Here is a 25,866-nt window from a genome sequence, read left to right as displayed (position 1 = left end):
TTGTTTGCCCTCATATTAGGAATAAACTATTTAACTTCCTGGCTTAAATGTAAGCAAGAGGAACTCAAGAAAGACCTCCTTGAGGTTAATTTTCCAACTACATTCAAAGAAAATAATTTACTAAAACTGTAACTTGCAAGGTCTACTAGCCTTGAAGTGAGGATACAGGTTAACTATATCTATAGATAAATAAAAAACTTCAGAAGACATTTTACAGAAATAAAATATGCAACTCTAGGAAGTAGCTGGAAAAACACTTCAGTATTCAGCTGGAACATTCTATTTTCATAGACCATCATTCTCAAGAATGTGTTTTTCATAAATTAAAATACAGAACAAAAATTTGTGTATTCAATCTAAAGTTGCATATTTCTAAACCTCTTCAGATAAAATCTGCTTTCTCCCTCAGAAATAAGTGATAAACCCTGAAAAAAATTGGCTTTTCAAATTTATCGCGCATGAGAAAACACAGATGAACAAACCAATATCTGGAAAAAACATTTTGTACAAGGTCGCAGTTCTAAAACACGTATATTACAAAGCAATGTAAATAAATACCAGGCTAGTACAAAAGCTCTTATTTACAGTTTTACAAATGAAAACGTTTTCAGTGTAAATGCAGTGTTTTAAAGAACACAATATTAGTAAAATGCATTCCTGTATAGAGCATTACAACTTCTGCTAAATTTCAATGCAGTATTGTATAAAACCATTGTTTCAAGTTAATTTTTGTTTATAATTTAGTACAGCCAAACCCCAGTTTATGCCTGGAATGGTATCTGTTAAAGTGCTGAAAAAGAGGACATTTCTGAAATTTTAGAAAACATACTGTACATTATTAAAGCTTTATCAAGTCAAAAATGGTATATTTTGTTCACATTTGCTACCACACCACCTGTGGATGAAAGTTTTTCAACAACTTATAATTAACAGGATGGCAGCCATTGGTATCTTCGCATCCAAAGTCTGATGGTTTCCCACAAGTAACTTGTCTTAAGCTTCAGTGGTGGTTTCAGGTTTCATAATCTGGTAAGTGATCAAGTATTCTGGATAAGCCTGAAAGAGTGACACACACGTTCTTCATTACAATTTCATTTCATTTACTGGATAAATTCAGAGTGTTTGCTAGAGAGGGGGAAAAAAAGCTCTTTATGCCAAGGAAAAAAAAGGCAAAATGTCAAAGGTAAAAAGCCTGGAGCATTCAGGAAACTGATCCTTTCACCTGCAACCACAGCTGGATTTTAAGACAAAAGCAAGTCCTAGCACCTCAAAAGAAAGAAAAAAACCAAAACCACCAAAACCCAAAAAACTAAACCCCCAACACGTAACATACCTTAAAAAACAAACAAACAAACAAAAAAACCCCTGAAAAACCGGACGTTATTTACCTGCTCCCCTCTGTAAATGACATATTCTGCCAATGCCAATCCATTTACACTGGGTCTTCCAGTAACCGAGTGATGTCCTGGAGGAGAATGAGCCATTTTCATAGCACTGAACTGCAGGAAAGACTTGCCCAGTGTTACACGACAAAACAGCAATTGCCTGTGTTAAAAGGGAAAAAGGACCATGAATATACAATGCTTGTGAAGCTCCAGAAAGAACATCTTTGGAATTTGAAATGTTTACTTGAGGAGAACAGTAGAACTTTAAAGCCACTTCAGTCATTCTTTGTAATTCACCAAATTCTAAAGCTCTGTTTTGAAGGACAGAAGTTATGCTCCCTAGTTTTCTGAGGGTGTCCCCTCCTCCCCCTTAATTCAGTTGTGTTCTAACACTAGATTTGTATCTAACAGCCAACTCAGCATCAAGGCCAAGCACAACCTCTAGGTCAACATGAAATACCTCATACTAGCATCTGTCAATACGTTATGTTGTTTTCACTTTAAAAAGGCAGAATAAGAGTATTTCTTTAGGTATGTAACAGTGCAATGGCAACAGAATCTCAGCATTTTTTTAAAACTAATGTTATGTACCATGTTGCTCAGCCAAAACTTTTGCTTTCTAACTCAAGACAAAAAACCCTTTCTTACTCAAAGCTTTAGAAAGCATGAAAAGACTCTGTCACCTTCTCTAACTCTGTAAGACTACTTAATTCATTTGACAGTGCCAAAAAGAGTAAGCAATGTGAAAAGGGCAGAAACTCAAGGAAGGGAACTGGAAGAATGACCTCATCCCTGTGATACCAATGTAAAACAGAATGCACAGACACACACAAAATATTCTGCTGCTTGAAATCACTGACAGTTCTGCAAAGAATTCCATGAAGAGTAACTTTATTCTGAACTAATGGTATCAATAAAACATAACAGGTGTTCTGCAGCAAAATGGATTTAAGAACTCAATTAGTGGTATAGAGTCCACAAATCCACGTCTGTATTTTAGTGTGTGAAGCAGCAGTGATGCAGGGTCTAACTGTTACAAAGTACATCATCATCAGAGAAATACAGCAATACTGACTATCTGAGTATCACTGAATTTCTCTTTTCTCTGTAACAGGCAATGGACTAAACCCTCATATTGCTGCATCTTTCACACAAGCATCTAGCAGATCCTCTTCACTCTCTAGCTACCCAAGTCTGATTTTTACAATACGTTATCAGCAAAAGTTTGGTTAAATGCACTGAAGATGGTTAAAGTTTCTTTAAGACTTAAATATCTGAAAGTCTCTATTAGGCCTGGCATATAAGGAGTGCTGAGAAGGTCTGGTTACCAAGGAAATCTTTCTTCACAGAGACTCTGCTGGCGCGACGGTCTAGAGTACAATATACAAAGGCAAAATCAGATTATTCTCAAGGACTTACCTGTGGCAAACATAACAAGATCTATCTTTGTGTATTGGACACCCAGTGCCACCTCCAATTCCATACACATATTGATTGCTTTTGGAAGAATTTTCAGCAAAATAAATCCCAGCTCCAAACATGCCACCTATATAGGCATGTCTCTCATCAAAGCCTTTGTGAATGATGGCATTCACAAATGGGGAGCCTAAGAGAAAGGAAGCAAAAATATTGAAAACACAGCATACAGAGATTTTTGCCACAATTCAACCATCTATTCCCAAACTTTTTTATTATTTTTGTACATTTTCTCTACACACACAAGGAAATCAATCTCCAGAAGTTCTGACCTCCGATTTACTCAGCCAATTTGCTAGAGATATTATACAAAAGACAGTAGCTGATAAGTGTACACTTTTAACAAAGATTTACAAAGAATACTATCCGAGACAACTCCTGCTGCAAGAGAAGACTCTATGAATTTGTACTCCCTTTGGCAGAGCTTCGTTTTAACCAAGATTCATCAAATACATTGCTACACAAATCCCTCCTTCTTCCTAATACTAAGGAGATTGCATTTAAAAAGCAATAAATGTAAACCAGTATTTATTTGCTTGCAATGGTCATAAAATTTAGCCTTAAAGAAATCTGTTCAAAATGGTTGGACTCTGCATCTCAGGACACCTGATCCCCATTAATTTTCACAAAAAGTGCATTCTTCTTTTTTTCTGTAAGGATTTTTTTAACAGTATATATAAATATGCAAGCACTTTTAGAGAAACGCTGTTCTAAAAGGGCATGCAATTTAAGAGTTATGTTAGGGATTACAGTGAATATAATCCAAAACCTTATTCTCTGCCCTAGATGATAAAACCATAAATGAAGCAGAACATTCCAGATGAGAATGATAGAAACTTACGACGATTGCTTTTTATCTTCTGCAACTGGCATGTGTGGTTAAAGACATGCTAATGCTTTAAAAAAAATACATAAACTAAAGACTTAGAAAAAAATAGAACACTCAAAAGGCATTAATTAATTAATTGCTTTGTTCCAGGGATTATTTTGTTATCTAACTAATTGCAGACTTTGCTTTAAAAAACAGTTCACTTCATTAATAGATTGTTTCCCTCACAGGGGTACAGACCACAGTCAAAAGACAGGATTTAGATATCTACAAGTTTGGGCAAGCAGCTAATTATTTTGTCATTGCTGCTTCCAATGCTAATGTATTACGCTGGGAACTATGTAGCTTTCATTTGTAAGGATGTACTGTGAACTTGCTTAATTTGTTCCTAAGATCAAACTATATATTTATGCACAATTGGTTTTAATTTGTTAATTATAAGCTAACTTTCTGGAAAGATAAACAGGAACTTACCAAATTATAAAAACAAGAAAACAAGAAGATCCCATCCCAAAACAACCCATAGCATAATAAAGTTTGACTGTTAATCACTTTGGTCATTCTGATAGAGCAGAATTAGTAACTCCACCAAGGAAGGGGAACACTCCTTATTCTCCATTCATTAAATGCTAAAATGTTTTTACTTAGATCTTTGACATCTTCTTTGGGGAGGGACAAGGAGATGCCAGTTTCAGAAGAAAGATGCATTGCATTTTATTTCCCCACTGGGACACACAGAGAAACACTTGTCTATATAAAACTCATGCAAAACCTAGAACCTATTTCTGCTGAGAAAACTCGAGACAGGAGAAACCCTCCAATAGAGCACTGATGGCAAAATGAGTTCATGAGGTGCATTTCAGTGTCTCACCATGAAACAGCATCCTTTCATTAGCATGGTTATGATTTTCTTCAGAGACCTCTTTCCTTCTGTGAGTGTATCTTTCCCATAGTTTTTTGTTGCACACTTTCTGAATCTGAAACAGTCAAAATATAAGTTCTATCCTGAAACTGAAAACTTCCGTTTACTTTACTTGACAGATGTTTAACTTATAGCAGCTATACCACAGTACACTTACAGTGCCACTTAAACAAGAATACCTTCCTTAGAACTCAATGAAACAAATTCTAACTTACACTGTAGAAGCTGATTGTTGTAGCATAACTTAAGGAAATCCTAATTATATGCTTCATTAAGAATCAATTAATTTAAACCATCCGTTGAGCAATACTTCTTAATTTAAATTTAGCAGGCTTAGTCACAATTCTACTTGAGTATCGTTCCAAACATAGCTTGATGCCAAACCATTAGTAAAACGATCATCTAGTAAATAAAGAAGTGTCTTCCATTAGGACTTCTAGAACTCTTCAAAAAGAAAGTAAATTATGCAGCAGAGGTATGCTGGACACTGGCGTAGCCTTATGTTTGTAGATACAGCTTATCAGTTTTACTGAGGAAACTGTAACACCAGTTCAGATTAAAATTTAGTAATACCTGCAAATCAAAATCTGTAATTTTAATGAAAATGATCATTTCTTCAGGGTAAAAAAAGAATACAACCCAAAATTCCACTAAATTATTTAATGCAAGATTGTCTACTGCCTGCTGTTTTAAGCTTCTTTGGTGTTAAATCAAGCCAAAATAGGTGCCCTTACTTCCACGCCTCAAGAGTTTTGCTTTCACTTCTTGTCTGTTTTTTTCCCTTGGATATTCCCTCAACAGAAACCTTCTTCTGTTTCCTATAAAACCTTCTGTCTTTTTTTTCCCCAAACATTCTGCGGTTTTCTGTGAGGTCCTTCTATGTCAATTTCTGACAATATTTCTTAGAATCATAGAATGGTTTGGGTTGGAAAGGACCTTAAGATCATCTAGTTCCAAGTCCCCTGCCATGAGCAGGGACACCACACACTAAACTATGTCACCCAAGGATCTGTCCAACCTGGCCTTGAACACCTCCAGGGTTGGAGCATTCACAACTTCCTTGGGCAACCTATTCCAGTGCCTCACCATCCTCACTGTGAAGAACTTCTTCCTTATATCTAACCTGAACTTCCCCTGTTTAAGGTTGAAGCCATTACCCCTTGTCCTACCACTAGAGTCCCTAATGAAGAGTTCCTCCTCAACATCCTTGTAGGCCCCCTTCAGATATTGGAAGGCTGCTATGAGGTCTCCACGCAGCCTTCTCTTCTCCAGGCTGAACAGCCCCAACTTTCTCAGCCTGTCTTCATACGGGAGGTGCTGCAGCCCTCTTAGCATCCTCGTGGCCCTCCTCTGGACTTGCTCCAACAGCTCCATGTCCTTTTTATGTTGAGAACACCAGAACTGGACACAATACTCCAAGTGAGGTCTCACGAGAGCAGAGTAGAGGGGCAGGATCACCTCCTTCTTAATGACTATTAATTCCTAAGCAGTTTTCTATATAATCTGACTCTTTGAATCTGCCTGGAAGATGATTTTTTTCTTGTGCATGTCTCAGAACAGCACATCTTACCATGTTATGGAACTCAACAAAATACAGAGACCATTTTACGGGCATTTTATTTTCAGCCAAAACTCTAAAGGCTTAACCATTGACCATAAAAATGCAACAGTCACCTTTAAGATGTTGTATCTGTTGAAGACCCCACCAGCATGTCCTCCATCCCTATGCTCTCGGACAGTACTCTGCATCTGAAGATTGAGAATTTTAAGAAGGATCAATTTGCTTCAGAGCACATTCAGAACACGTATCATTCACCAAAATGATTAACAGAATGGATTTTTTTCTTAATAATAATACAAGAATTTTTTAGGCAACACCTGCATATTAAGTAATGCCAGATTACACGGATGCACATGAACAGGTTTAAAAACCATGTCTTGAAGAGCCTATGGTCTAATTTTCAAACTGCAAAAGACTGCCACTATTCTATTTAGAGTATTGTTTCTTCAGAATTTCGTCCTGTGTGATGACGACACGTGGGAAGGAAATGACTTAAAACTGTGTGTAATAGATAGGTAATTGTAGCATAGAATTTATACTTTATATCAAAGAGCTTTTCTGTATAATAGAGATTTTAAAAATACTAAAAGCAGTAATAAGTAAGCAAAAAGTTACAGACATATGAGCACAGATTGTAAGTGGTGCAGTCAGAGCTGGAGATTTGAAGTGTCCTTATGCAAGTTTTTCTTAGGCTTAGCAATGTTCACTGCATTGCTAAATTGTCTAGCAATACTTCTTTATCTACATGAATAGAAATAGCAAAAATAGCGAGGGGCTACAAAGACAGACGTACCTCTTCTTCTACTGATTGAAATTCCTTATCTTCAGTGGAAAGATCTATGAGAATAGTTCCGCTACCAGAAGTATTTAGAGTCAGATATGGGTTTAATCCTGTGAATGCAACAAAACGTAACAACAGTTTCAGTAACTGCTTGAAGACTGCTGATTTTGAACAATCACCAGCAAGAAATTTTTCTTTTTCAAGGGACGATTTTCTCAAATCTCAGTTTACAAAATGAAGAGGTTAGCTGCTAAGGAAGACAAAGATTACCAATTACTTTAATTGCCTTCCAACAGCCATGTACTTTTTTGTGGATGTCAAAGGGTGATCGCTTAAATAATTTCATTAGTTTCAAACATACATTTTCAGCATCTCTGTTTATAACCTCCACCCATGAATCACCATGCATACACTAGAAATGCCATGAGAAGCATAGCAGCTGGGTCTGGATGTAGAACTGCAGTAAGTTTCATTGATCTGTGGATACAGATCAATCATTCTTTCAGCAAGAATAAACACTTCAGACACTAACCCATTTGTCTATGCTTAGCTCAATATACTAACATACATGACAGGGAAACTATATGTAAGTGATTGTTTACTTAAGAGTTCATTTCAACTCAAGGCAGTGAAACAGTGAGCAACCTGTCCCTGTGCAGATTCCATACCTACTTATGGCAGTGGCATCATGAACAAGAGAACCGACTTGAAGTGCTAATTCAGTAGGAATATTTTTCCAATGTATCATGCAGAAAGACCTGATGAAAGAACTAAGGTAGTCTGTGAACCTAAAAGATCTGAGCCTGATATTGAATGCTTAAAGGATACTGAATGCGTAAAGGAAACTTCTCTATCATTCCAAATATGACCTGCCCCCCCGCATCAAAAAGAAAGACATTTTATGTGGAACCCATTGTCAATTTGCATACAGACTTCAATCGCAACTGGCAAGTAATGGAAATGTAATTTCTGGATATAAGAATACAAGACAGTGTGTATCAGATGTCTTTTTGACCATGGCCTTCCCAGACAACTAGCAGGTGAGCAGAGTTAGATGATCTCTCTAGAAAGGAGTAATGTGAGGAAAAAGGAAATTACACATTCATCCAGAGTCAGAAGCCTCATGTTAGCAGTGTGCAACTGGAACAGTGTGTTCAAGAGCAAAAAACTGGCAAGAAAGAACCAAAATAAAGCTCTTCCAGAAAAGCCCTAACCTTAAAATAATAGCAATAGCCGTGTTCAGGAAGAGATGCCAAAATACTAATGAAAACATACCTGAGTGCAAGAGCCCAAGGGCAAGATATAGAAAACTGACAGAACAACCTAACAGCAACAATCCTCCCCACCCCAGAAACACACCCTAGAAAGAAAAATCAAGGGCTGTTGAAATATTCAGTTTAAGTACTTCTGTCTGCAGTTAAAGTAATAAATGAAAATGTCAATCCTCTTATGGCTAGACAGCAAGAGTTTAGAAAGAATGGGGGTGGGAGTGGTGACGGATTTAGATGATTGACATTGTCTATATTCAAACATTAAAATATGTATAAACATACACATGCTCAAAAATGTATCATGTCTACTTGGAAGGCAAAACCAGTATATGATTACCGGTTGGGTAAACTTAGAACTCAGACAATGAAATGACACCTTGAAAGTAACTTCTATCCAAAATACCCAATGAATCGGCCAAAAAAATCATTTGACAAGACAAAATTAGAAAGATTTGCTTAAATACTTCATCACTAAGAAAAGGATCACCTCAAGGCGTGGTTAATACTGTTTTAAGGAGGAAAAAGTAATTTAGAACTTGGGATAGTGACTCATTACTATGGTGTGTAGATTTTAGAATGAGAATTCACAAATGGTGTCTTGAGGGGAAAAAAATCCTCTGAATTCTAACTAATTTGTTCTATTTCTATGCAACACAGCAAAACAATACTAAGTGATGTTTCAGTGCGACAAGGAAGAAAAAAAGGTTTGTCTCTGATAAAGATAAATATTCCATACAAAAGTTTACAATCATTCTGCACAAGATCTACACTTTACCTGAATAAACACAAAACAGTGATCACAAAGGGGGAGGGAGGGCAGGGAAGAAAGAACTAAAAGGCAAGATTCACAGCACAAGTAAAAGCACTCATGTTTCAAGCCAGAAGACATCATCTGAAGTGCCACTTAACCTAAAGCATTTATAGAAATGGGTTCTTTAAAGGCTTTAAAGTGTTACAGAACAATTTGAAACAGCTATATACCTTGTTGTCCAGAAATAAGTCTTTCAACTCCTTTAATGATTTTATGTCTATGGCCATAAGCATTAATTCCAATTTCCTTCAATTCTTTGTGTCCCATTTCAACCAATACATCCAGTGTTATCTATAATGAAAGCAACACCATTTTTTTTGTACAACACAAGAAACAGACTAGAACAGCTGTGAATGACAGTGAAAATACTTAACTGTAGTTGAGATTAAAAGCAAGTGTGAAAAGAACAGAAACATTGGAAACTTTACTTTTACTTCAAACGTGTCTTTAAATAAATATACTACACACTACATTTATGTAATTCATATTGTTTGCAAGGATCATGTTTCTGATTGAGAAATACAATTTTTAGATGTATCCAAGCCAACAGAAACAAACCCAGAAATGACTAAGCAGCACTGACTACTTACTTACTCCACCATTTATACCACTGAAAGGAAACATGCCTACACTCTCAAACTGATATAGACATTACTGCTACCAGTTTTTTTACACAAACAGGTATTTTAACCTGTATTGATACTGGATATCAATTTTAAAACTCCAGTTACACTCCTTTCCTTCATTCTACTCATTTTGACATTCACCCATTTTAAATCTGTCTCATGATGTTATTTTAAACAGTCAGTACTTATTCCCTTGCTTTCTAGCTGAGTATTTAGAAATAAATATAGGTACGTACCTGTTCTCTCTCAAATATGTCAATTAGATGTTCAAGGCCAAGGTTCCGCACAAACTGATTTATGCTAAAATCCACACCTGAAACTGTGTAAGAAGAAAAACTCACAATGAACATTCATACACCTATTGTGAAATAAAGAACACGCATCTCATAGTCTGTGGCAACAATGAGAGAGACAAAATTTCTGGTCTTTTGCAGGTGGGGAGTAAGTACCTCACTAACCAGTGGCAACTATTACCTAATTTACACTAACAGTCTAAGATTTCTATCCTCCTCAAGAGCAGTCTTTGTGCTTCCACAAAATAAGCAACTAATGTGCAGAAAGACACATTCAAACAGCAAATATTTTGAGAAATAAAACATTACAGAAGCAAACTTTTCAAGATACCTGATCCAAGAACAGGCTATTGGAAACTAGATAAAGTTTGTAGTAAAATACTGCTTGGTATAGACCCAAGTTTCATTTGACCTCTCTTTTAAAACACAATTGACCATTTTGGTTTTGTTCAGCAAGAAAAGGCACGTTTTAAAGATTCTACAGTGGGAAAGTACTAAAATCATATACAAGACTTTTAGACATCTGTTCATCATTCATGAGACATCATAAGTAATATGGATACTGCATATGTCATAGTAACCGTATGCACGTGTGGGCACTTGTGTATTCTTTTCACCATACAGTAGAAAATGTTATTCATTCCTAACTGAGAAAGCCTCACCTTCCTTCTTCTCCAGAACAGTACCTCCTTCTGCACTGTTTGTAGCAACAACAGAAGGAAGTTCAGAAAAACTACCGGACAAGTTGTCAAGACTACTTGCAGCAGACAGACTGGATGGGCTGGATGGAACAGAAGACAGGGAATCAGCTGCAGAACCTGTAGTCTGAGACACACTTATAACCTGAGGTTTGTAGCAAGTTGGTAAGGCGGAAGGAGGCATTGCCGCTGTCAATAATGCACTGACATCATCTGCCTGAATAACAGAAAGCAACTTATTAAAACAGAGGAACACTTTCACAGTGTTATTTTCTAGAATGCATTATCATTATTACAGACTCCTTTACAAATGGCCTTTTGTGCCAACAGCATACACAAAACTGTAAAATGTTTATAAACAAAAACTGTATTAGGATAGAAAGTAGAGACTTCGGTACTTCTAAAAAACTTTAGGGGCATCTAAACAGAGTTCATTTGCTAGGAAAACCAAGCAAAAGCTTCTACTGGCAATCAGAATTTGCGAAACAAAACAGTTACTCTGAGTGTGGCTTGGAATTGTATTGTAATATTTAGGAAAAAAAAAAAATCCAAAAACTTAACAGCGGATAGCTTCTTAAACTTACGCTGCTACAAAGTTTGCTTACAATGTATTGCCACAATTTTTGTTGTAGTCAAAATATAAACATGTAATTAAAAGCATCAAATTATAAGCATGAATTCCTTTTGTGGGTGTGTGGGTTTTGTTTGTTTGTGTTGTCCCCCTGCCCCATCCTGAAATAAAAAATCTAGCAGAAGAAAATATTTCAGGAAGGTTTATAAAGGCTCTACTGTCTTTCCTTACCAGATACATACACACACCAGAGAAAACAGTTAGATTTTACAGAAGTTGATGTATTACTTTTTTTTAGGACAGTTTTTAGATGAGCTGCCCCAAATGGCAGGTAAGTACAGATTTCCCAACAAGAGCCCCATCACTTACAGTGACCAGGTCCAATGGCGTTTGTCCTTCTTGGTTTTTCAGAGTAGGATCAGCCCCATGTGCCAGTAACAAAGCACAAAGCTGTGTCCTTCCTTTCTGGGCTGCTTCATGCAGAGGTGTGAAAGCCCATTTGTCCGTAGCATTCACACATGCATTATATTTTATAAGTAAAGCTGCTACATCGACATGCTGGAAAATAAGAACACCTGTTAAATTCCAAGGTACCACAGTGTATTAAATTAACTCAGAACTCTTACTGATACTTCTCTGTAATCCTCATTCTGAATTTTCTTAAAATACATTTACTTTTTCATTATGATTAAATAGATGTATTAAACAAGGTATTTTCTTCCTCACCAGTAACATACCAGTAAAAAGTTAAGATTTCTTCTCTTGTGAAAAAAGGACAGACTACAACAGAATCCCAAATCCAGGGGAATCTGAAGGAAAAAAGCATGAATTTGAACTTCTAGTTTGGAAAGTACTCCCAACTGTTTTGAATAAAAACTTTTAACTGAACACAAAGATCCAGGAAGTACACAAAACCAGTTAAGAGTCTCAACACCAGCCACGTAAGTGAAAATGAGATGCTGCTGATAAAATTTGACCAGCACAGGTAAGAAAATGCATTTTATGGAACACATTTCAGGCTGCTTGCTTTCTAACTGCTCATGTTCAGACAATTCTGTAAACTCCAGCCATAATTTTACAAATTCAGAGGAGTCTTCACCTATACTATCAGCTGACTATGATGAAACTAATTTTTGTATTTTACAAGTAAGATTACATTGTAACTCAATGGCAAAAGCTTTCTAGAAAGAATTGTCTCACAATGCTGTCATTGAAATGTATCACCTCATTTATTTATTTAAAAATAAATAAAGCCTCAGAAAGTTTGAAATATTTACCCCATAAGATGCAGCATTATGTAGAGGAATCAAACCTCCTTTATCCTGTGCATTCACGTCTGCTCCATGCTGTAACAGGTACTCTGCAACCTCTAAATTGTTGTAACCAGCTGGAAGGTTGCAAAAGGACAGAATAAATAGAACATTGAAAAAACATCCTCAACAGGCTATACAGAAGTAGCAATTCACTTGAACTACTTGAAAGTTAAGATGTCAATAGCAGTGAAGACAGTGTATTTATTATCTATTAGTGAGGACAGTTTCACCCTATTTAAGAGTATTTGGGTTTAAAACCTCTACTAGTAAACAATAAAAGATCCTCTTTGGCTAGGCAGAATAGGAAACTGAACTCACTAAGCAGTTTAGAAGAGCAATATAAAGATTAGCATGCATAAAATACTAATTGTTTTCTTAAAGAGAAAATACGGAATCTCCTAGCTTGAGGCTACACTTCAAACTTGCTTAGACACAGAAAGTTCAGCCATAGTAACTAGTAACTCTGATGAAACCGCTTAATTAAAACACAGACCTGCTAAATGCAGTGGTGTTGAATGTCGTCCTTGTGTGTCCCGACAGTTGACATTGTCAGGTGAACACAGCTTTTTCACTCGGGCCAAGCAACCTTTCTTGGCAGCATCCAGGAGAGCTGCATCTCCTCTAAGTAGGTCTTGAATATCAGTATCACCATCTTTAACTAGGTCTAGAGGAGTATTTCCATCTCTGTTTTTCTTTGTAGGGTCAGCTCCATGCTATGCACATCAAAAACAGGTGGTAAGTATGCAAGCAGAATATAAACACGTTGCATCTTAGGTATCTTATGCCTCATTGACCAAATATTCTGACATATATTCAGATCTTTCAGAGAGCCTCCCATTTACTGTGTGAAAAAAGGACAACGTAGTTGCCAATAGTATCCCTTTTACTGAAAACATACATTTAACTACAATTAAGAAACCACAAAATACAAATCAATTTTTCAAAGAAGTCCAATCACATCTCAGACTGAACAGAAAGAAAAGAAAGTAACCTCTCTCCAGCATATGTAATACCTGTAACAGGAGTTTGCAAATCTCGTATTTTCCTTTTGCTGCAGCTTCATGCAAGGGAGTGAATTTCCACAAGTCAGCTACATTGACAACTGCACCATGTTTAACCAGCAGTTCTGCAACTTCATAGTGACCATACGAGCAAGCATTATGTAAAGGGACAAGTCCTCTGGACACAATTAAAAAAAAGAGAAATTATCTTTAAAATTGGGTCTTGCTTCACAAAGGGATACAAACTGAAAACACAATGCACCTTCAACAATCAAACCATAACAATTTTCTTTTTTTTTTTTTTAATTTTACACAATAGTCTAATATAGTAGGAATATGTACTGCCAAAGCAGTAAAAATGCCATCAGCAGTGGCACTAAAGAGATGTGAAAACACAGGGCCAGAGAAATTCTTGACACTCTAGTCTCAAGTACTGCCAAATGCTTTTGTGGATACTCTGAACATCTAACAGAACTTTACATGAAAGTAAAACAGTTGAAAGATGGGATGCTTACCAGCTAGCAATATGCAAGATGTGATAGTTACCAGCAATTACAACTGCAAGAAAATAAACATTCAAATATTTACCCCTTATCTTTTGCATGCACGTCAGCTCCATGCTGAAGAAGATATTCGACAACGGATACTCTATTATATCCAGCTGCAAAATGAAGTGGTGTAGACTGACGTCCTTCAATATCTCTGCAGTTCACACTTTGAACTGTACATAGTTTCTGTGAAATGACAGAAACAAAAAATACATCACAATATATGGTACTGTCACATTTTAATTTAGTAATGTTATACACATTTAATTTTTAAAAACTTCTTGTATTAAAAAGAAAGTTTATAATTTTTTTTTTTAAACATGATTACTTGTCACAGATTGCTTGCAAAGAAAAAAGATAAATACTCCCTCCCAAATTCACACGATTTTTATACAGACAAACGTTTGGAGGTAGCGAATATTATATTTTGTCATCTGTAATATTTGTGCAATACAAAGGTTTTAGAACAGAGATCACAACTCTAAAGCAATCAATGACGGGCTGTTTGCTTATTTGTGAAATTATAGTTTGGGATATAATTCCCACTTGTTCTTAGGAGAGCTTTAACCTTACTTTTACAGTATCCACATCTCCAGCCTTTGCAGCCTCCAGCAACTGTCGATCTGCATCAGAATTACCTAATGGGATACCTTCTGCAAAATAAATGAGATTGCACAAAAGGTAAGCGTATACAGCTGAAGGAATTTGTTAAGACAGGAAATCATTTGAGTATTTCAACTATTTCCCTTTAGAAAAAAAAATTAACCGATTATAGACAAGTTTTGTCTTTTCTTACTATCTACAACGGTAGATATTATCTCTAATCGTGCTTTGCAAGTTGCCTTTAGCAACATGCTTCCTATCCATTTTGAAGTACGGTGGAACCAACTAAGCATTCTTATTTCAGTTTCGGAATTAGCTTACCTATGCGTATAACGTCCAAACACTACTCTTGAAAATCCATGTACCACATTGCCTCTGCTCACAAAGCAGCCATTTTTTGCTTCTGAAACTAATTTTCTACTTAAAAGGATTCCCCCCTCCCTACCTCTGGATTTTTCTATAATTATTCCAGGTGACTATGAAACCATGAAACCATTCTGTGTACCTCTAACCATCTGTGGAACTGAATACTAGAGAGCATATGATATTTTAACTACACCTAGAGCAGGCAGTCTCCCTATGAACTTGGTTATGGAATAAGAACTGCACAACCCAGTACTGTCTTCTGTAGAAAGCCTTTTTTTTTTTCCTGACTTTTATTCACTACTATTTCTTGACAGCACTTGAAATAGCAAGTAAAATGAAGCAACACGTTACTTCAGAAGTGGATCTTGACTAAATCAGTTATACCTTGTAGTAGCTGTTGCACACTTTCAGTCCCCATTTGTAAGGCTGTAAAGCCCTGCAGAGATACAATGGAAGGATCACATCCAGAACTCAACAGTAACTTGCATGTCTGAAGATGACCACAATGTGCTGCTCTATGAAGAGAGGTCTGGCCAAGGTTATCTAATGCATTAACCTAAAAATAACAGACAAGAAACACCACCATTGAAACTTCAAGCTGTTTGCATTGCTGACTGGGAGCATTTCACAAGTATTCTTCTGACTTTAATTAAATAAATGTGCTGAATATTCACGGCATGAAATTTCAAGAAATAAAATTTAAACATAAGCAGTTCATAAAGTTATAACTGTGTTTACTGAGGAAGAATAGCCCCCCTTTAGAGGCATGTGGATAATCCAGCAGAAACAGTTACAGAATTTAACCGCATACGGAAGTTATTATTTTACTGCCATTATTTTACTCATGACAGCAAAAATACTCAATGCCAACACTGCAGAACAGCTTTTACATGCATTGGCTTATTGTGTTTTCTCAGACTGAGAACTTTCTGTGTGTTTTAGTCAAGGTGCATTTAACAATTTAAAACTCTGCACCCAAAGGTTACTTGTATTCTCTACCGTTCTCCTGGTTTTGATCATTGCTTTGGAAACTCCACTGTAGTCAAGCTGTAATCAAATTCCCATGAGAAATTCAGTTCCAGTTCTGGAGGACTCAAGCATTAGAGAGTCTTTCCTTTCAATTTTCTCTTTTTGTGCAAATCTGAACTAAACATTGTGTTATGATTTAACATTTGCCTTCACTGTAATTTTTACTGCACACAACATCACATAAAGTCCACCTGTTACACAGGTTAATCTAGTTTCTTGTTGTTCATATATATCCCCTACTTTCTTTTTTTCCTTAAGTATTCACTCTTACTGAATCACTGAATAATCACTGAACAAGATACTCTACAAGCGTTCAGTTAACAGTGAGAACTATATCCATGCTTCTTAAAAAATAGGACCAAACCAACAAGATGCCTCAATGCACAGGGTTGTCCATTCTCATGGGATGAAAACCTATACAGAAGGTTTTCCTCAAAACCTCAAAAGAAGGAGTATGTATAGTAACTCATACCTTAGCTTCATGTTTCACAACTACTTCAACAACATCATTATGAGCCTTTTCTGATGCCACATGCAGAGGAGTCAAGAAGCTTAAAAAGAACCAAAAAACAGAAGAATTCAAAATGTATTTTGCAAAATCTTCTACACAAGAAGTTTAGAGCATTCATTTGAAACCACTCACTCTTTCGTTTTTTCATTGATGTTGGCTCCTTTCCTCAGTAGCAATTCACATACTTGTTTTCTCTTGGGATATGGAGATGCAGCAGCACAGTGCTGAGAACATTAAAAAGTGTAGCATTACAACTAGCTAGCAATATACAGGTTTTACTGCTTGCTGATCAGCTGGCAGTTAAGAACTGATTATGTGCCTAGTCAACAGAAAAAAAAACCCAACAAAACATAGAAGCTTATTAATTTGGGAGATTCCACACAGGCTTTTGTATTTACTCTGATATTTTCCAGAGTTCCCTCTCCACTAATTGCTACAAACCTTCATGCTTTACAAACAAAGCTCACGTATGTAGCTTGCTGTTGCTTAAAACTAGACTATCCTACAGAAAAAGAGAAACAGTCATTTAGACATGTTAAACAGGCAATTTAGTCTTAACGCTAACCTTAACAACAAAATACTAATGATATTTAACTAGACACTGGATATCCCAGGTTGGTTTGAATTACATTGCTTGACACTGAAATTTTCACTACTACCTTCTATGTTTAGTTCAGCCAAGATATATGCAAAATAATTAATAAATCCTGAAATATTACCAATGCCGTCTCATGTGTTTGAGGATGCTTGAAGTTCACTGTCTCCAAAGAAAGATGTTTCTTTATACGAGCTACATCTGATTCTCTTGCAGCCTGTAGCAGTGAGTGACCTTTAAATTCATCTTTAAAAAGAAATAGATACATACCAGCAGGTTACACTCCTTAACTTAAGAAGGATCAAGAAGACTATTTCTTTCACTTAGATAAAAATATTCATTTTATTCAGCAGGCCAAGGCGTAGACATTTCCAACTCAGACTTAACCTTTTACATCACTTGACAGAACTTATTAGCTAAGTTAAAACGCTAAAGGAATGTGCTTTGTTTCTAACCCAAAGGCAAAGACATCCAAGCTGGCTGAACAAGAACTATTTTACTTGCCACTGTTGTAGTTTCCACTCTTCACGTATGTACCAATTCAAGCATATACAAGGCGCTACTCCTGACTTGTCTTTGAAAAACCATTTCTAGATGCTAACATGAAGCCTAATATAGTATTTACTGATAATTTCGTACATATCCCAGAAAGTCATTGTTTGGCCACTCAAGGACAGGATTTGAGGGCATTCTTTCCAACTCCTTAAGGCTGCTGGACATAAGGCAATGTATTTTATCAATTTCTCTGAACTTCCAGCAATTGTGGCTTAGTCAAACATATTCAGCACTCTAATAGTCATACTTCTTCTTTTCTTTAAAAAAACCCAGTGGAATAAAAATGAATATTTCAACAGTCTTGATGCAATGAAAGGACCTAGTACAGAAAATGAAAGTGTACTGGCAAGGTCTTTCAGGGAAAAAAAAAGTCACAAACCCCATCACAACCACATGACTATAAAACTGACCATAAAATTATTTTAAATGCCTAGATTCAGACAGATGTAGCAATCTCAAATTATAAACAGTGTAATGTACTGTCCAACGTTGCACAATTGCTTGGAAAGTGTAAGTATTTTCCAAATCTGATTTCTGGCAGGTCGCTTGTAGGGAACCTAAAAGTAGACGTTACAATCAGTAACTGATCTCACTTTATACTCACATGCTAATCGTTCTTTTAATTGAGGTGTTGGAGCCAAATCAATGGTGCTTTTGTTGTGACAGTTCAACAGTGTTGGGTCAGCACCATAACTTAACAAAAGAGAACATACTTCCACCCTGTTCTTAGAAGCTGCTTCATGCAGAGGGGTGAACTGCCACAGATCCATTGCATTCACACATGCTCCATGCTTGAAAGGGGTAAAAAAGATGCAATATCAAAACCATATAATTAGAAAGATTTTTGTCATTAGTTTCAATGCGGTAGACTGTTAAAATAAAAATCAATGCTTCTATGCAAACTGTATCCAAGACATTCTCCAGACATTAATTTTCAATATAATACAACATTTCAGCACATTGCAGTTTCTGATCTTCAGGTGTCTCGTAGGTACATTCAAAGAATTCAAAGGCAGGGTAGTCCCTTCAGGCTTTCTCCAGAATCTCTAAAAGTAGCTCTGCTACAGGTCTATTAATTGGAGAAAAAGCCTAATTCATATACTCCAAATCACCTTTGAACAAGGTCTAGAATAAGTGAACAGTTGCACTAAGATACATACATGTTCTGTGAATATCCCTCAAGATATGAATGCTAAGGTATCTAGAAGGTGATAGGTACTCAGAGTCGACTTGAGTAGTCTGATAGAACATGCTCTTTCCCATTGCTCCCGTTAATGCAAAGCTTTAGTGCTTTGCAGAAAGCAATTCAAGATTCACTGGAGCTGAAATCCAAGAGGGAATACAACCTTACTTGACAGTTAAGACACATAGTGGTGTTTAGGCAAAAGCCTAAACAGTACTTTGTCCAGTACTACAACTGTAAAGATTCACTTTACAATTGACCTCTGAACTAAAAAAATAAGTATCACCTTGACTGAACTTACTTCAACATATGCTTATTTCAGTATTTTTTTTTTACTTAAGTTTTGCTAAACCAATGGAAAGACACACAGAATTAGTGGGGACTGAGACATACATAACAGAACAACAACAGTTATTCCCTGAGCATCCAAACACATAGAGTTATCACACAGACCACCACAGCTGCTATAAGGATCGTGATTTAATGTAGCATCTAAGAATGGGCACAAAATCCCTTGGTGGACAACACTCACAGATTTTTGCAGGCCACATCTTCGAGCCTCTAGTTTAATGCACATCTTACTTTAGCTTCAAGATTAACATAATCCAGATAAGCCACTTCAGTTCCAAGAGTTCGCTTATGTTAGGAAAATTGACACGTTTCTCCTTCTTTAGCGTGAAGGCTACAATTCAGGGCCAGAATTAATTTTGTAAAGTTCATTCTCTTAAGAGGCTGATTATGCCGTAATTTTTAAACATTTATGATCTTTACCAGTATTTTCAAAAACCTCTGTCTTCTGAAATACTTTTCTGTTGTTAAAATAGGTTTGTTGTTGGTTTTTTTGTTTGTTTGTTTTATGGTTTGTACTTTTTTTTTTGGAGTGAGGATAGAAAGGTTTATATAAGAAATATTTACTTGGTGGCACAAAAGCATTCAGCTTTGGAGTAGAGAGAGTTAAAAACAGAAAGCACATTTATAAGGAAAAAAGATTCCTTGCAAGCAGAAGATTCTGTAGCGCCAGCTTAGTAAACACTAACATGTAGAGCAAAAGCAGCCTACCATTCTTTAAGTTTTGTAAATCTAAGTACCAAACAATAAAATATATTCAACTTGCAGTAGTCTATTATAAACTGTTCTTATTTAATAATGTGCAATTTTATCTCTTCAAAGACCAACCTTTACTAGAAGCTCTGTTACTTCATAATGACCGTAGGAACAGGCATTGTGAAGTGGCACCAAATCTCTATACAGGAGAGAAAGGGGGAGGATGATTATCTTAATATGCATATTTAAATTCCAAATGCATCTGTAACATTGCAAATGGTACTATGCTGCACTTTGATAATTTTACAAAAATACCATCAGAGATGTTTGAATGAAGTTGAGGGGAAATACGAAGCTGGAGAAGAACCCAGAAAATATCTTCAGCATTTTTCAGAACAATAAATGTTTAAAATAATCAGAAGATGAGAAATTAATTGCAATGTCTTACTGCAAATGAAGTGGTTCTGCTCAGACTCAGAACCCTAAGCAGGGGATTTTCAGAAGTGACAGTAATTATTTCCTTTTTCACAAGAACTTTGCTGTAAGATTCTCTCTCCCTTAGAAACGAAAACTAAGTATTACTGGCTAATGTTTAAGGAACAATATTCTCCAGTAACAGCAGAGCCACAGGGGTTTTAGAGCCAGGTTCATATGCTCTCCACCCCAGTAGTCTTAGGAGCAAGTGAGAAATTGCCCAAAGTGAATTCTTTCACCGTGGGCTAGTAAGGGAGAAATTACAGAATTGAATTGCAACCCCAATGGGACAATTAAAGCTGTCTGATCAGGCAGCTATTTATGTAGCAGTGAAGTGATCCTAGCAAAAAGGAGGAATAAGAGTTTGCTTTCCATCATCTTTCATGTACATGAATACATGTTTTAAAACTAGGTTTTTCATTATATTTTATGTAACTAAACTTAGCATGCCTGTATTTCACTACATTTCCTGACACAGCAACCAAATGCTTGAAAATGTAGACCAAATAAAAGCTCTGTGAAACAGATTTTCAATTTTTATCACATTCTTTTGCAGAAAAAGAAATGCAGAAACTTAAAAGTGAGAAGAAAATTAAGATTGATTCAATCACTGAAATATTTGATTACTTCATTCACAGTGGTGTATGAACATATTTTATTAAACAAGAGATAATAATTCGGCTAGTGATACCTAAAAGGCAGCATGTTCTATAGTTAGCTCAATTTGGATTCTACTGATTCACCAGTCTTAAGCCTGTACACTTGCATTTTTGTCATAACAGAAAGGTTAAAAATGACATAATGGTCTCAAGTTAGAAATTCTTCACTGCTAAAATAGTATTACTGTTGTTCTTCTCAATTTTAAATAAATTCTGTTTATTCTGAACAAAGGAAAAATGAACCTACCCTTTATCCTTAGCATGTACGTCAGCCCCATGTTGCAATAAGAGCTGTACTATTTTTACACGGTTATACCCAGCTGCTAAATGTAAAGGAGTAGACTGAAATGACAGAATGTAGAATTAATCAGTTACACAAAATAAAGGGTTGATTTTATATTTATTTTTCTCAAAACTTAACAGTATTAATTACTGAAATCCTTAAAATAATTGCAACATTAAAAAAACCCAGAGTGTTTGAATCAGACATTTGATAACTATGTTCACTGTTTACTGACCACTCTCACAGTCATCAGAAACACAAATCCTGAACTGACTCCATCACTAATACATTCTGGCAATGACGGCCTTTTTAAAGGATTTTTGAGTCCTGCAGTCTATTTTTGCCTTTTAGCCTACAGACTTTGCTGGGCCCTTCTGAAAGAGGAAATAAGACAGCCATTAGAAATGATGACTGCTAAATTGTTAAGAAGCCTCCCTGCCAATCAACAGATGAAGTTTAAAAATTACCAACAGAGATTGTAATCCACATCTGTGAGTGCAGTAACTTAATGTTCTCTTGAAAATTCTCACCCTCCACACAGCAGTTAGGTAACTGCTCTAAGATCTTTTGTAGCAAACCCACTCAAGCATTCCCATCAGCAGCACCACAGGCAGAGCTACAAATTAGTGAAGAGAAATCTTACACTCTTCATTTACAAACCCATCAACTGAACTGGGTTGGTATGGTTCCTAGAGGATGAGTCTCATAAGTAGAAGATGAGAAAATAGAGATGCATAGGTGTTTGGGAGATCCCAAAATCTTACCACAAAGCCTGAAACAGGGAAACTAATTAAAATAGAACTTAAGTGAATGAGTACACATACTTAATGAGAACAATGAGGATGCCAAAAATTGATATTCAATAATCTAAATTTTCAGTAGGCCAGGGGCTGAACCCACGGGACTATCAGGATTTTTAGAATGCAGATTTTGAATGTTTTTCATGTAGTTCTTTACCAGTACTTGTAGCAATGAATAGCTTGTTCCTGAAACAGCAGCAATAACTTGCCTAGGCTGTACGGCAAAATAAGTGACCTGTGTGTACCTCTCTGTCCTAGTGACAAGAATCTGTAAGAAGGCCTCCCCTCTTTATCACTGCAGATATGAATGTCAAGCAGAAGTTCCAATTGCAAAGGTGTTTGTTTATTGCTCCCAGATGGAAATACCTACATAGTCCTTTTAAGGTTAAAAAACAAACAAACAAAAAAATCAGCTACCCTGCTAGAGAGGTACAATCTTATTTTTCCACGTATATTAAAGGAAATAGATAGATTCTATGTTTACCATTCTTAAAATATGGTCAAATAATAACTGTGAAGCATATAAGAGTGAACTCATTTTAAATCGGGTTTTAAACAAAAATACCTTTCTGCCATCACTTGCATGACAGTTAACATTTAACGGTGTAAGAAGAGACATCATCTTTTCTTCATTTCCACTCCTGAAAAACAAGATATGAAATGGGCAAAAATATTTGTATTTCAGTTTTTCATAGCTTCTAATGTTTTATATTTTTCCTTGCTGTCTAGCAGATCTATTTTGATCGAATACATTCACTGATGTGTTGTCAGCATTAAAAGAAAACAATAAATGCATTTATGTAACTATTTTTGTAGCTTTGTTCACAGATAACAGCCAAAGGTTAGCACCTAGATGGAATGCCAGCTCAAAAGCTGGCAAATATATTCATTACATGCAATTCTAAAAATATAACTAAATTACAATTTATCTTCCAAACGTGCATACCTGGCACTTTCTAAGAGCTCATCTTTCTTGTATTCACCTGGAAGACAAAAAGGAGTTTCTTTATCTGTTAAATACCTATCTATGTGAAGTTCACTACTTATCCTCCTCTTCCAAAATTTTAGAGAAGACGAGTGCCAAAAATCTGGCAGTCCATTACTGAATTAGCACAATAAACTATTTATTCAGAACACAACCCACAACCGAGATGAAGAAGGCCATATGGGAATTTCTATTTAGAATTATAAACCAGAGAAGTTAAAGTAGTATCAGAAAGACAAAACCCAAAAAAACTATTATACTAATTTCTCTGCTATTAGTCATAACGTTATCTAAAGATTATCCTTTACCAGTCAGCACTGCTTTTGCAGACGGGTCTGCTAAGTCCAAAGCTGTTCTTCCATCTGTGTTCCGGATGGTTGGTTCAGCACCATGCTGCAGCAGTACTACAAAATGCCAAAGTTTTCCATGAGAAAACAATTCTACAAGACAAAGCCTATGAGATGTTATCACTACTCTAAGCCACAAGCAACAAAAGAAACACCCAGTTACTGATCCTAATTTCCCCTCTCCAATTTTTAGCATCAGAATTCCTTAATGTCACCTGTGAACAGTTTAATTAGTGAAAAATGCCTAGACACATTTTATGAGAAAAAAGCAAAGCAGAAATGGAACAATCGCAGACTGGCAGGAAGCAATCTCAGCTGACTGTGACTGACATACGACAAAAAATGATCAGCTACTTCACATCAGCTCCAACTTGTTTCTTACATAATTGGCATTTGAATTTACGTTTATGAAAGATTTTTAATTTTAATCCTTATACCAGCAATGGCTTCATAGAGTAAAAATGGTCTTTAAAAGGTTCTTGACTTTTCAGAGTGAAAAGAAACAACTTAGTCACAGGAAGTGTGGGAGAAAATTACCAATGCAGACATCTGTCTTGCCCTTAATGGCAGCTTCATGAAGGGGAGTGTAATTCCAGTTATCCCGAGCATTAGGATCTGCACCATGCCGCAAGAGAAGATTGACAACTTCAGCATGACCAAAAGAGCAAGCATTGTGAAGAGGAATAAGGCCTCCATCATCTCGCGCGTGGACATTGGCACCACTTTGAAGTAAATATTCAACTACATCCTTCCGACCAAAACCTGGGAGAGATAAAAGGAGGAAACACGTCAAGTGTAAGAGAATTCCATGTCACACATACACAGATTAAACCAACAAACTTAAATAACAGTAACAATTCCAAATAACAATCACAACTGGCATTCTTTACTGAAAGTGCATGTATACACTAAAGATGTTTGAAGCCATCCAAAATTAGATTAAAATAAACAGAAAAATGATATTCAAGATTACTGGAACAATAAGTATCTTGATAGGGCTCCAATGAGTCAACAGCTTCTTGAAAACATAACAAAAAGAACAAAACACTGACAACAAAACCTCTTGCAGTTATTTTATAATGCCATTAAACCAAATAATATTTTAAATCATACTCTGCCAACCCACAGACAGTTTGTGGATGGACCAATAAGTGAGCCCTGGGAACAGTAAGGATAAGACTGGCTACAAGCCAATGCATGTACAATTCATATTCTAAGCTTTTTAAAAAAGATCCCAAAACAGGGAAAGTATTTTACAGCAACACATTGATTATATTTTTTAAAAAAAGCAAGTAAGAAGCACTGCTGTCAGGTTCAAACTAGAAGCATGGCTATTTGCTTTCTAAGGAATAATTAACATAATGCGCACATCACTTCCACCTTAGAAATGATCACTTAAGCAAACCCTTAGGGACATAGAAAGTTTACCTGAAACCATGCCCTATTCTAGAAATTTATTATGAGAGTATGCACAACTGTAATTTAAAGATATTCATAATGCCTATTTCCAGTGATGCCTAAAATGATTATAAATATTTGACCATGACTGAAGCACAAAAGTGCAAAAGTGCTGTTATACACTGAGGCACTTTTTTTTTTTTTTTTTTTTTTTTTTTTACCGTGGGGCTTTTTTTTTTTTTTTTTTTTTTTTTTTTTTTTACAAACCTGTCATTCAAGTTAATGGACAACAAAAAAATATGCCTGCTTGTACACTTGGAGCTAGAAATATATCACAAATAAGGTAACTGCTCTGATAAAACAATTCTACAGCTACAAATGTCTAATTTCAGCTGTATCTTGCACATTTATGTAACTGCAGATAAATCAGGACATAAAACTGTATCTACATCTTCTCTAGTATCTTCACAAGAGGCCAGAATGACCTAGGACTTCTGCTTGCAACCATTAGGTCCATCTGGTTACATTCCAAAGGCCACTGCCTACAGAAATCACTCAAAGGTTTCAAGGTTTCTTTGGGTCTTGAGGATTATTACAGCACATAAGAGCTGTATTTGGGTATGTATCAACTTGTGCCAAGTACCTCCTGGGAAATAACCTGTGTGTGCAGGACCTGGCTGCCATTCCTTGCTTTAAATACCTGAGTTGCAAACCTGAAGAACTGGGTGAAAATTAATTCCCGAGATCTTTCCTTAGAGGGAATCATCACACCGTTGCTAAAATCAGTGATACTCAGACTGCAGCGAATTTAAACTTCGTTACAAATTGCCCATGGAAGGTCAGTAGGAGGTATAAATCCCTGCAACCACAAGCTAGAAATAGTGTTTGTTCCAGTAACTACACAGTATTTCAGTGACAAAGTCATAGAAACACCAGAGAAGTGCCAGG

The 25,866-nt window shown here is 36.1% G+C and overlaps 1 protein-coding gene across 1 annotated transcript; it reads right to left on the bottom strand.

Moving 5' to 3' along the window:
- Positions 1-207: 207 nt before the first annotated feature.
- On the bottom strand, positions 208-24,958 carry TNKS2 (tankyrase, TRF1-interacting ankyrin-related ADP-ribose polymerase 2). Its single transcript, XM_010024885.1, has 27 exons — positions 24,949-24,958; positions 24,058-24,282; positions 23,482-23,577; positions 23,135-23,171; positions 22,754-22,829; positions 21,353-21,447; positions 20,105-20,171; positions 18,350-18,536; positions 17,315-17,436; positions 16,728-16,819; positions 16,557-16,635; positions 15,440-15,611; positions 14,660-14,739; positions 14,127-14,272; positions 13,551-13,716; positions 13,031-13,250; positions 12,502-12,611; positions 11,594-11,782; positions 10,618-10,870; positions 9,899-9,981; positions 9,207-9,327; positions 6,967-7,064; positions 6,287-6,361; positions 4,562-4,667; positions 2,805-2,991; positions 1,389-1,545; positions 208-1,056 (listed from the first exon to the last, which is right to left on the bottom strand). Exons 1-27 carry the CDS (start codon positions 24,956-24,958, stop codon positions 994-996), a joined length of 3,312 nt encoding a protein of 1,103 aa, XP_010023187.1. The 3' UTR covers positions 208-993.
- Positions 24,959-25,866: the final 908 nt, after the last annotated feature.

This window comes from Nestor notabilis, unplaced genomic scaffold (assembly GCF_000696875.1).
Source record: "Nestor notabilis isolate BGI_N333 unplaced genomic scaffold, ASM69687v1 scaffold12402, whole genome shotgun sequence".
Classification (NCBI taxonomy): Eukaryota; Metazoa; Chordata; class Aves; order Psittaciformes; family Psittacidae; genus Nestor; species Nestor notabilis.
Note: the sequence above shows the minus strand (reverse complement) of the source record. Positions and strands in the feature narration are given on the sequence as shown.

Excerpts from the sequence above, each read along its gene's own strand:
- TNKS2 (XM_010024885.1), bottom strand. Across the intron at positions 21,448-22,753 it reads ATGCAAGTGATGGCAGAAAG|TCTACTCCTTTACATTTAGC; the intron begins GTATTTTTGTTT and ends CTGTCATTTCAG. Across the intron at positions 16,820-17,314 it reads AAACACATGAGACGGCATTG|CACTGTGCTGCTGCATCTCC; the intron begins GTAATATTTCAG and ends TAATGTTCTCAG.